General features: G+C 34.3%; 2 protein-coding genes across 2 annotated transcripts; one reads left to right on the plus strand and one right to left on the minus strand.

The window, feature by feature from the left end:
- The first annotated feature begins 1,645 nt into the window (after positions 1 to 1,645).
- Positions 1,646 to 2,531, plus strand: LOC108994040 (thaumatin-like protein 1b). The gene is made up of 2 exons (XM_018969108.2): positions 1,646 to 1,694; positions 1,826 to 2,531. The coding sequence occupies exons 1-2, from the start codon at positions 1,646 to 1,648 to the stop codon at positions 2,500 to 2,502; spliced, it is 726 nt and encodes a 241-aa protein (XP_018824653.1). The 3' UTR covers positions 2,503 to 2,531.
- Positions 2,532 to 4,551: 2,020 nt separating this feature from the next.
- On the minus strand, positions 4,552 to 11,484 carry LOC108994085 (protein ABCI7, chloroplastic). The gene is made up of 3 exons (XM_035687863.1): positions 10,532 to 11,484; positions 5,636 to 5,895; positions 4,552 to 5,022 (listed from the first exon to the last, which is right to left on the minus strand). Exons 1-3 carry the CDS (start codon positions 11,405 to 11,407, stop codon positions 4,704 to 4,706), a joined length of 1,455 nt encoding a protein of 484 aa, XP_035543756.1. The 5' UTR covers positions 11,408 to 11,484; the 3' UTR covers positions 4,552 to 4,703.
- Between the last annotated feature and the right edge of the window lie 500 nt (positions 11,485 to 11,984).

An 11,984-nucleotide genomic window follows, 5' to 3' on the forward strand; every position in this document is an offset into this window, starting at 1 on the left:
TTATTTTTCTTTATGAACATAGTCATGTTAGCTAAATTGCTAATATAAAAAAGGTATTATTTTAAGGCTTTTTAAAGCTAGCTTATGGCTGACTTGGGGTATGTCACATTTTCAAGAGAGGAAATAAACCAGAAAAATAAAAAAATAAAAAAAAAAGGAAAACATGTGCATGAAACGACTGCTACTTTTATAAAAAAGTATTTTGTGCAAGTATAAGATATGCAAGTTGTTTGAAAAAAAGGTGGAACCCATACGAAACAATTATATTTTTTTAATTAAGAGTCTCGCTTCTGTATCTAATATTGCATGATATTGTGACATTCATCTAAACCCTATTGGGACTTACTGAAATATGATTTGTGCAAGTCCAGGATGTATAAGTTTTTTTAAAAAAAGTAAAACTCACTTGAACAATCCTTTTTTTTTAAAATTTTATGATGGGTTTCACTTTTTTCAAAGAGTTTGTATTTAGCATTATTTAATTAAAAAAAAAAAAAAACAGAACTTGTTTAGAAATGGTAAAATTTATGTTAAGTTTGTGCAATTTATATATTTTCTTTTACAATTATGCTCTACACACCTACATCTGATTCTGTTAAAATTTTGTTCTAAACCAATATTGAGACATTCACTCTTTCTATATGTACAAAGAAAGAGTGATAAGTTGTAATCTAGTTTAAATGTATGTCTTTGTTTGTTATTCAAAAGGATAAACTCTAATTATAATTTTAACAATAATAATTTTATTTGAAAGTCTTTACACCACACACCATTCATGTAGTATAATTTGATTTGGTATATAAATTTTCTTTCAACAATCCTATTGAACATAGAGTATGGATGTGAGTAGCACTTTTCTCTGTCCCGTTTGGATACAAGAAGTGTTTCATCTCATCTCATTAATTCTACTTTTCCAAATTCTCATACAAATTATAATAAACAATTTAATTTTTTCAAATTCCAATAATAATAATAATATTATAATAATATTTTATTTAACTTTTAACTTTCATCTCATCTCAACTCACTATTCAAACTGCAGCTAAATGAAATCAAAGACAACCTAAATTTAGTACCATCAGTGATGGAGTCGAGATTCTTCTATCGGGGAAGGAGACTAAAGGGAATAATAAAATTAGAAACAAACACCAAAATAATATATGAAAGGAAAAGTTTCCAAACGAAATCTTTGCATTGTTCTTGTCTTATAACTAAGATGGAGGACACAAATAACGACTACCTTTTAATGGATATGTTTCTGAGGAATGTCTTTGCTTTCTAAAAGCCAATGGAATTCCAAAGAGTAAAACAAATTTCAAAGAATAATGAGGCTTAGAATTGGAAAGTGACAGCCTTGCTCACTTCAACATTTATGTAGAACAAAACAACATGCTGACCTTAGGTTGAGATCAGGCATTGATGGTATGGTATCTACACTTTTGGCATCCATGGAAGCCAAGTCTTACAGCCAAAAAAACTTTTACATTCCAATTATAGTTTCCTTCCAAATTCAGTGATCTCTTCCATATAAATTATGTATATCGTACCCGATACGCTTTCAGCCTCTACAGTTATAAACTCTCCCTCTCTCAACTTATTCCATTATCCCAACTCTCACATCTGATAACTCAAAAGCCAAGGCTTTATGGGTGGCAAAACTCTTATCAACCTTCTTCTCTTGTTACTAATTACAGGTAATTGATTCTTTCTTCTGTTTTCTGTGTCTTGGTTCGAATCTTTCTGGCATAATGCTGAGCATTCCTGTCATCTTAATGTGATAAAACTATTGTGATTGATCTAAACCAGTTGTGCATATCTTCTTCAGGTGCACACTCTGAGGTAACATTCAACTTCGAAAACCAATGCACTTACACAATATGGCTTGCTGCCAGCCCTTCAATTGGTGATGCTGATCCTGAGAGCGGTCCGGGAACCTTGGAGCTATTCTCAATGCCTGATCAATGGAGTGGAAGCATTTGGGCTAGGACAAACTGTGCCTACAATGTCTCCTATTTTTCATGTGAAACTGGGGACTGTGGTTCTGGCTCCATAGACTGCCAATCCCCACCACCCACTTATCCGGTGACCCTACTCAATTTCGACATCAAACAATCAGTGGTCTCCTATGAAGTGAGCTTGAACCACGGGCACAACCTGGCCGTCCGGATCCAACCGGATGGCGGGTCTCTGCTTGGAGGAACAGGTTTGTGCCCTGTTGTAGATTGCATTGAAGATGTGAGTAATGTGTGTCCGGGTAGCCTAGTGGCCAAGAACAAGGATGGTCGATATGTCGGGTGTTACAGTGCTTGTGATGGTTTGAAGGATCCAAAATATTGCTGCACTGGGAACTATAGCAGTCCACAGGCTTGCCAGCCTAATGAGTACTCCCAAAAGTTCAAGCAATTATGCAAACTTGCCCACACCTATCCACATGATAATGATCCTCCAGTTTATAGATGCTCCAGGGCAACCAGCTACAATATAACCTTTTGTCCCTCATAAACTTCACATGCCAGAAATCCTTGAAATTGAGGTATTGGTATTGTTGGAAATGACCATTTCATAAAGAAATAAAACAATTTTTGGAAGAGGAAGATGTTTTTGTGACTATGGTGTTAACCATATATCGTTTAACTAAATGCAGGATATTTTAATCATTCACTTATCAATCTAATTACTTGTAGAAATACAAAGATCAAAACTCCTAGTGTTATATGGAGAGCATCCATTTTAAGTGGAGCAGAGGATTGATCTTATTCCTGTTGGAAGTGATATACTCCTTTGTGCTTTCTGCAGAACTAGTATGGAATGTAGAGTAGAGATCACTTGTTTTATCAACATGATTTCTTTAAGAGGATTTGGAAAGAACTGCTTAGCATGAGGTCTTCAATGGATATGCAGGTTGAACACTCCAACTGCATCAACTGCAGACCTCTAACCATTGCCATCTATCTCAGACAGTTCCAATATATAAAGTTTGGTTTGTTACTGAATCATTAGAAACGACATATCAACATGAATAATGGATTGTTAAAATGCAAGAAAGATTTAAAACAAGTGGTCAAAAACATAAAAACCAAAAACCAAAAAAATAAAACAAAAAATATCATAAAAATTTAGCTTAAAAAATACTCATTTAACAAATTAGAGTTTTCCTTTTCAACCATTTCTAATATCTAATTCTTTTTAAGAGGAAGATCACCACAACATATTGAAGCCGATTCAACATGACAGACAAATAATGGGACATTTATTTGGGAACCTAAATCAATCACTATTAAATTCTAATCAATGCCTAGTTTCTCATTAGAGAAAGACAAGGAAAAATATTCCATTCTTGGAAGCTTTTATCTGTCCGAGTTTTATAAAACGATTTGTATATTTGGCGGATGCGCTTATTATTTGAAAGATAGCATGTCAACTAACTTAAAAAAACCCTAAACCTTTATAAAATAAGTATAATTTTTTTAAAAAAGGAGTGCTAATGTTAAGGCTGTTAGTACATTACTCTACTGTTCTAATGTAGAGATGAATCCATTAGTTACAAAACCCAAAAAAGAATGAGTTGGGAAAATAATGTCTTAGGAAAACCAAAAGATTCTACTAATCTTGAATGAAAATTATATACGCAAGAAAAATGCTACTTGGCCATTGAAGTTTACAGCTCAGATGACCTTCCTGATGTGTTACTACCATGTGATGTCACGTGGTTTATTAAAATAAAAAAAAATACAAATACAAAAAATGTATAAAGAGCTTAGGATTTCAATTTTTCTCTTTTTGTGTTTTCGGACGCCCTTTTGTTTTGAATATATATATAATTTTTTAATAAACCAAACTTGATTAGTTATATCATTTGGCATCTAATAAGTTAAACTTTACTTACTATATTATTTGATTTCCATTTAATGGCATTTAAATTGGATAAACATAATTAGGAATTGGTGATGTAACTAATTTGGAAAAAAGCTTCCTACTTCAAAACTTATAAATCCTTGTTTTTTAATAGGTAACACAAAAAAAATCTTTGTTTTTTATACCCCTTGGACTTTCAATTTTTAGAAATCATAAAAAAAAATCTTTGTTATTTTGACGTCATTGGAGAGATATGTGAATGCAAGATCACTTATGATTAGTTTCGTTAATGATTTTCAAAAAAAAGTACATAAAAATGATTAATTAGAATAACTTGATATCACATTGGAATGATGTTTATAGAAATAATTGAAGCCCCAAAAGATTTTGAAAAAGGTTTCCTCTAAGAGAGCCGCTGAAATCACGTGATTTTCAAGGTCACACATGAACGGTATCCTTGAAAAGTGAAACCACCTGTGATTTTAGAATTCAGTGTTCATTTAATTCGATAAGGTGTAGATAAACTCTACACCGTAGAAAGGAAGAAAAGTGAAAGAAGTATATGAAAGGAAGGTAAAGTGTATAAACGTTATACAGTCGTTTTAAAAAAGAATATGATTCAATATTAAAAAATTAATTTTTTTATATAAGTTCTGTATTTATTTATTTTTTTTCAAAATGATTGCGCGGCACTTATATACTCACAACTGTAACTATTATTTCGCTAAATTTAAATGGAGCATTCGGCTGGCTGTATACAATTTCGGAATGACCAAAATTTTCTAGAATTTCACAGCTTTGTTTCTTAAAACAAATAAACATAAGAAAACTTACAAGTCCATAGTCCACTATGAGGACCCTTTAACTGTGGGAGCCAACAATTCTCTAATTTGGCTCTCTACTTTCTTTTTGAGGAAAGAATAAGGCAGACGCTCTACCACCTCAGCACCAAAGGAGAAGAGGAGAGCCTTTCTTGCTGTCTCTAAGTTGATTCCACGTGCCAGGAAATAGAAGAGCTGGCTTTCTTCTAAGTCGCTAATTGCAGCACCATGGGAGCATTTGACATCATCTGCAATTATTTGGAGATTGGGTTTGACATTCACAGTTGCACGAGGTTCAAGGAGCAGACTCCTTGTTAGTTGTCCTGCATCTGTCTGCTGTGCAAATCTGCAAAATATATAGCAAACATTAAGGAGATGTTTGGATTCACAAGACATCTCAGCTCATCTCAACTCATCTCATTACTATTCAGAAACTTTAACTCACAAATCTCATTACTATTCACAACTCATCTCATTACTATTCACAATCCATCTCAACTCATTTCAAGTCATCTCAAGTCATCTTCGAATCCAAAGCCTGTGCACTTCTTTCTTTCTTCCATTTTTGTAGTTCTAGATAACAAGGTGTATCTATCAGCAAGCAAATAGTTACTGGACGTCTAAATCAAACAGAATTAGCTAGATAAATGACTAGAATAAGAATGCAACTCAAGACAGTCTGTAACATAACTAACCATCATTTTATAGTCGGCTTCAATAATAAAAGGCCATCAAAATTAAAAATTGTGCCCACCAATGCGGCGCAATAGCCATCAACAAACAATTAACTACAACTCAGAAACTGAATAGGCTTGGAACTAAGAATGTACTCCAGCATATATGATTTCAAATAGTTCACAGGATGATGTGGAACAAAACTAAAGTGTACTCATGATAACTTTTTCTTTACTCTCTGAAGTGTACTCATCATAACTAGCCGTCAAATAGAGCAGAGTTACCTGTTGACTTTTACATTCCCATCAAATACAGCTTGTCCTTGAGAATGTGCCACAATGCACTTGTGAAGTTGTCGAGAATAACCTCGTGGATGGTCCAAGATTAGTCTGCTATGTAGATCTTGTGTCTGCTCATTGATAGACAAATGCAATGAGGATAACTCTGTGACTGTCTCTGGGCCCAATTGCTGAATATGGACATTATGCCGGCTCAATTTTCCACCACTGCTTACCTCTACGAGTTCGTAAGTACTAGCTGATTCCTGTAAATAATCAACTTCTAATTATTGATCAGCCATTTCTGGATTAATTTCAAAAGATATGCTGTTAAAAAAAAAAATTAACAGAATAGGCTTCAAAGAATTTCATGCACTTTATATTAACAAACATTTGGTGCCTAGGAGATAATCAAGAATGAAAACATCACAGCACCAAGAGCATAAGCATCTATGAGGCATTAGGTGAATAATTAATACAAGTTCTTAAAATACCACTATGCTCATGAAATGAAGCATTATGCTGAAAGAATACTTGAGGTGGTGGTAAAAGATTTATCTGTAAAAAATACACCTGATAGAGATGGAAGAAAACCACATATTCACAGACACATGAGCACAGCAGGCAACACAAACGCATAGTGAACAGAAACTTCCCTCAAGAAAGTAATTGACAATGTTGTTACATATATGAGAGGGTTGCATTATAGATTTTACTGATCTCACAACCATAGTCAGACCACCCTTCAAACCCATCCCTGGGGTGTAAACTCCAACACAGGACCCCACTGGCCAGAACTGTGGATTAGGTAATCTAGGGAACTTCTAGTGGGGAATCAAACACAGGACGTTTGATCCTTCAGCTCTTCCATTAACCACTAGGCTGTATCCTGACGTGCCTTTCACAAATATTATCAGCACTGAAGGGTAGAGAGTGGAGGAAATACAGTGGGCAGAAAAATTGGAAAAAGCAGAGCAAAATTTATGCTCTTGTAACTGTAGCACTAGCAGTTTCTGTAACCAAGGTCAAATTTATGCATTTAAATCTTTCGCTAAAAGACTATGCTAAATAGCCCCCATAATAACCAATGGAATAGGGGAATCACTACAAATTAAATTTTCTAAAACTGAGAAAAGAAAATAACACTTTTTTCTACTAAAAAACTAACAACTTTATGACTCAAGCACCAAATTTTCACCATTGCATTGGCATATCTTACAAGCAAAAAGTGGGGGGGAGGGAAACTTTGAGTAACCCCTGGAAATTCAAATAAAAAAATTAAATGAGGGTGTATAATTTTATGCGTCAACCCCTGACTCCGTCGTGATCATGTTGTCTTATGACTGAAAGTAAGGTTTAATTGGGTTGTTTCCTGTGAATTAGGAGAAACTTTATGGATCTACGCCTCCCTAATTTCCTGAACATAATTTTTTTTAGGATTATTTTCTTAATTAATTTTCCCTGGATTATTAGTGGGATTATTAATAGTGGAGTCTTTTATCACATTTTCTTAGAATTTTTCATTTCACTAATCAAATTTGTAGTCCTAGCCTAGCCATAATAGTTTAAGGTGCCGTTTGGATAGTGAGTTGAAATGAGATGAGTTGAGATGAAAGTTGAAAGTTGAATAAAATATTGTTAAAATATTATTTTTAATATTATTATTATTTTGGGATTTGAAAAAGTTGAATTGCTTATTATATTTTGTGTGGGAATTTGGAAAAGTTGTAATAATGAGATGAAACACTTTCACTATCCAAACAGGGCCTAAAAGTATATGAGTCTTGATAAATAGGCTTCATTGTATGTATAGAATTCACACATTAGTTAAATAAATATTTAGTATTATGAGAACTGAGACACATTGGCCTTACCATGTTTCTCTCTCTCTCTCTCTCTCTCTCTCTCTTCTAACTCTCCTTTGTGTACTGCAACTGTTCACACTAACCCCAAGAACATAACTTTTCTTATTCTTATTCTTATTCTAAAGTGTACTATACATAGATTAGAGATATGCTGTCTATAAGGAGTCCTACATCAGTAGTGAGTACCATATATTGCTAGTCAAGATTACTAATCCGTGTGTGTGTGTGTGTGTGTATATATATATATATTTTTTATAAGTAAAATAAGTATTTATTCATCCAAACAACTGTCAAATACAAAAACAGAATATACCCTAATTATGTAGGAGCATTAGAAACTAAAAACTAATGAAAGTCCATGCCATTAAAGTCCACTGCAATAGCCCAAGTACAAAGGGTCCTAAAAAATAACATTTTTAGCTCCGCCATTGATCTCTCTTTGTCTTCAAAAATCCTCTCATTGCGCTCCTACCACAAGCACCACATAATACAGATAGGAATCATCTTCCAAACCGCTTTGATCTGTCGCACGCCTCGAATTGAGGTCCAGCAAGCCAAGGCATCCAACACGGTTTTCGGCATATATATATCTACTAAAAAAAATGACAATCATATAATGGAAATCGATCAGATTGGAACTTTGCTTGTATGCAACCATCCAATTTCAAGAACAAGCCCCTAGAAATACTTTTTGCTTGGCAAGTTACCCAGAAACCTAATGTGTTTTAATCCATGATATCACCTTCCACTCTCTTTGTGAGGAGAGGCAGTGCCATTTTAGTAGCTCATAGGCCCAAGATCCCAATGATACAATCTTTCAAATATCTCAGAACGAGTTTACCATTAACTTTTTTTTTTTTTTTTTGATAAGTGAGTTTACCGTAAACTTAGAACCTTGTCATGTAACTAAGTAGCATTGGATACATCACCACTGGACACTAATTGTTTTAATTAGCCTTAGAAAAATTTCTGTTTCTTAGTGCTTTAATTAATAATATATCTTTAATTTCTATTCATCCTATGAGCTCCACTTCTTCTTCACTGTGTTCATCTCACCATTTCAGATATACACGCTATCTTTTTGCAAAGCTATAGTTTTGAAGCATCTCAATAAGAAATCCTGTACCAATTCATATAGCAAATAATGACTCATATGGAAGCTCATTAGTAGCCTGATACCAAGACCAATGCCAAATAGCATAGTATATTAGAATTCAGTCAACATAGAAACTATTTTCTAGACATTTGTTTGAACGGTAAATAAGATTTTATTGATCATGAGAATAGGAAAGAGCCCAAGTACATGGGACACATTCAAGAGCATCGCCTATGCATTATGTTCTAGACATTCATTTTGATTCTCATTTTGATTCTTTTAATCAATGATACAAGAATTGCCAGCGAGCTGCAAGGAACTCCCAGACAACCCATATATGAATTAAGATAAGGAGGCCTATGAAGCCTCAAAAGAAGAAAGTGTCACCTCAAGCCCTGCAATTTGAATCCTCCATGTTGAGGAAAGAGCTCAACAGGGAAATGAATTGAAAGGGTAACCAGAAAAAGTTGGAGTATTTATTGGGTTTTGGGAAAGGAGAGAGAAAAAGTTGAATAAAAAATATTATAAATTATTGCTAGAATATAATTTTTTAATATTATTTTTGTTTTGAGATTTGAAAAAGTTGAATTTTTTTTGTTTGAAAGTTTGGGAAAGTTGAAATGATTAGTTTGAAAGTGTTTGTATTTAAATGATGTTTGGGAAGGAAATGAGATAGGATGAGATGAGATGGGATGAGATAGAAATTGTGTCCAAACATCTCCTAAGTGTCTCAGGTTTGTTTTCTTTAAGTTCAAGTTAGTCTTGGGCTTGCAAGAGTCCTTACCTATAATGCTTATAGAATATTGAGTGATGTGAGTATTAAGACAAGAGTGTTCATTTCTTTCTCTCTCTTCTCTTCTTTGGCACACTTTTACTCTTCAAGTCACCATTCAAACAGCCCTTGAACCGTCTGATACCCTTTAGAGCCTTTAAACCCTAAATTTTTCATAATTTTTATCCCCCAGTAAATCCTTCAAATCTGACCCAAAACCCTTCAATAGCTATCATTATTAAATTTTAAGAACCAGCTTTCACAGAATCACAAAGAAACAGCCCTCAATTCCATTACCCCTATCTTTGCATATCCTTTTTTTGATAAGTAAAATGAAAAAAAAGCATATCCTAGTTCAATCTATAAAAGATAAACTTTTTCCCAACCATAACCAACCCAAGATCAAAAGTTTTCCTATCTTAAAGTGCACCATAAGAGGTTGAAGGAAACCTAATCAGTCTATGACCGTGATGGGAACTTTGGCATGCCAATTTCCAAACAAACTATCCAAGGAGACATGAAGCACATATAACTGAATTACATGCGCCTGAATGAGTCAGATATGCAAGAGAAATGTTGGCTATGTTTGAGCGGCTGCACAAAAGCCCAATTACTTGAAATAGTTCCTTCAGCTATTAGAATCCTAATTTAAATGGAGCTGGTATTCAACACCATGTCCTTTTATTTTTATTCTTCATTATTTTTGGATTACCAAGATGGCTTAAGGCCATCCTCAATTTAGATTTTTCGTTTCCCAAAAGGGATTATAATTTTTTTTTTCGTAAGTAAGAAAAGGGATTACAAATAAATTCAGCATCTTTACATTAAATATGATAATAATGGATCATTATAACTCTTAAAAGTTCTCAGTTTCAATTCATCAATAATTTGATGTGAGTGCTTTTCATATGTGTTAACAACCACACATTTTACAATACTTAGCAAAAGCCACTAAAATAAACACATGTATTAAGTCTCAAAGTGGCCCATTTATCTCCTCATGCTAAATGATACCTCAGAAAAATTGCTGCAATCGTATGCTTAAAGAGGAAAATAATTCACATTTCCAACAATCTTCACCAAATTGCAAACATATCAAATAAGCACTGTATTAAAAAAAAAAAAAGCATAAATTCAACAACAAGAAAAAAGCAAGAACAAAAGTTCACCTGCCGGACAGAAGTCCACTTTATATGAGCAGCATTTAAAGATTGATTTTGAATATATGAATGACGAACCTTCCCACCTTCTCCAACCACCACTTCCAGAACCGAATTCGCCCAGTAACTCTTCTTCTCATCCTTACCTAGAAACTCCTCAATTATATCAATCTCCCCTCCCCTCTCCACCATCACAAACACCCTCGGATTTGATATGGGCAATGCATTTGAGCCCTCGTCACCACCCTCAACCGAAATGTACCTAAAAAAAATCGGATTATCTACCTTGCACCCCGCCGGAACATACACTACTGTCAAATCCGGCGCGCCAATCCCATTGATAGACCAAAACAAGTCCCCACAAACTGAATTAGTCAATAATTCACAGACCCTTCTGGTGATACTCTCCTCGGAGAGCTCCAACAAGCTTCCAACAAAAACCCCACTTGGCAATTCGGACAAATTCGCCGAATTTACGACATACCCATCAGCAATGACAAGATTGGGGAACTGGGTATTCCAAGAAACGCCTGATAGAGCAGAGGAATGAGGAGGGTGAGTGATTGGACTGATTTGGGAGTGTTTGATGAAGGAGGTGTCTGTGAAGCGAAAGGGCTCGTCTTTGCGGGAGGGCCAAGGGGTTGAGAGGAGGGTCTCGGATGAGGTATCTCTGAGCTTTTGAAGAGGCAACGGTGTTGAAGAGGACGAAGTGGGCAGAGAATCTTCAAGGGTTTCTGCTAGTTGGAGAACAAAGGGGTCTGAGAAGGATGGAGAGGGTTGGAGTGAGACTCTGGGTCTGATTCTGGGTTTTGGAGACTTGGCCTGAGTAGAGACTGGTGGGATTGGAGGTCTTTGATGGCCGGGTGTGAAGGCGAAAGCAGCCATGGACGACGGTAGTGCTTCTGGATTTTGGAGTTACGGAGCGTCTTGTAGAAGAGTACTTCGCCTGCATTAGAGCATTTCATTGGATTCATTACATTCATCTTTAAAATGATTCATTACATTCATCTTTAAAATTTGATGAAAAATATTTATTTTTCATAAATTCAAACTTTTTTATTCATAATCATATATTAAATTAGTCATTAAATTCAACAAAATAATAATATAATATATTTTTTTAATAATTATATTTTTATTTATTTTTTTTATTTTACAACTACACTAACTATATATACATTAATAATTTAATTTTATACTTAAATTATTGATACTAACTAGAGGGTCATTCATATTGTTAAGACCAAAAAATATATTAACACCCACTATGCAGTAGTGTTAGTAAAAAAGGCACTCAAAAGAAAAGATAAAATAATTACATTGTATAATTATACGAAATGTAAGAAATACATTTTGTAATAAAATAATAAGAATAGAGAATGAATAGTATATCGTCAAATATAGAGATGGAAGTGAAGATACTGTAGCTCAAAGCTTGAGCTTTGATAGTATACCGAATTCA

Source organism: Juglans regia, chromosome 2 (genome assembly GCF_001411555.2).
Source record: "Juglans regia cultivar Chandler chromosome 2, Walnut 2.0, whole genome shotgun sequence".
Classification (NCBI taxonomy): Eukaryota; Viridiplantae; Streptophyta; class Magnoliopsida; order Fagales; family Juglandaceae; genus Juglans; species Juglans regia.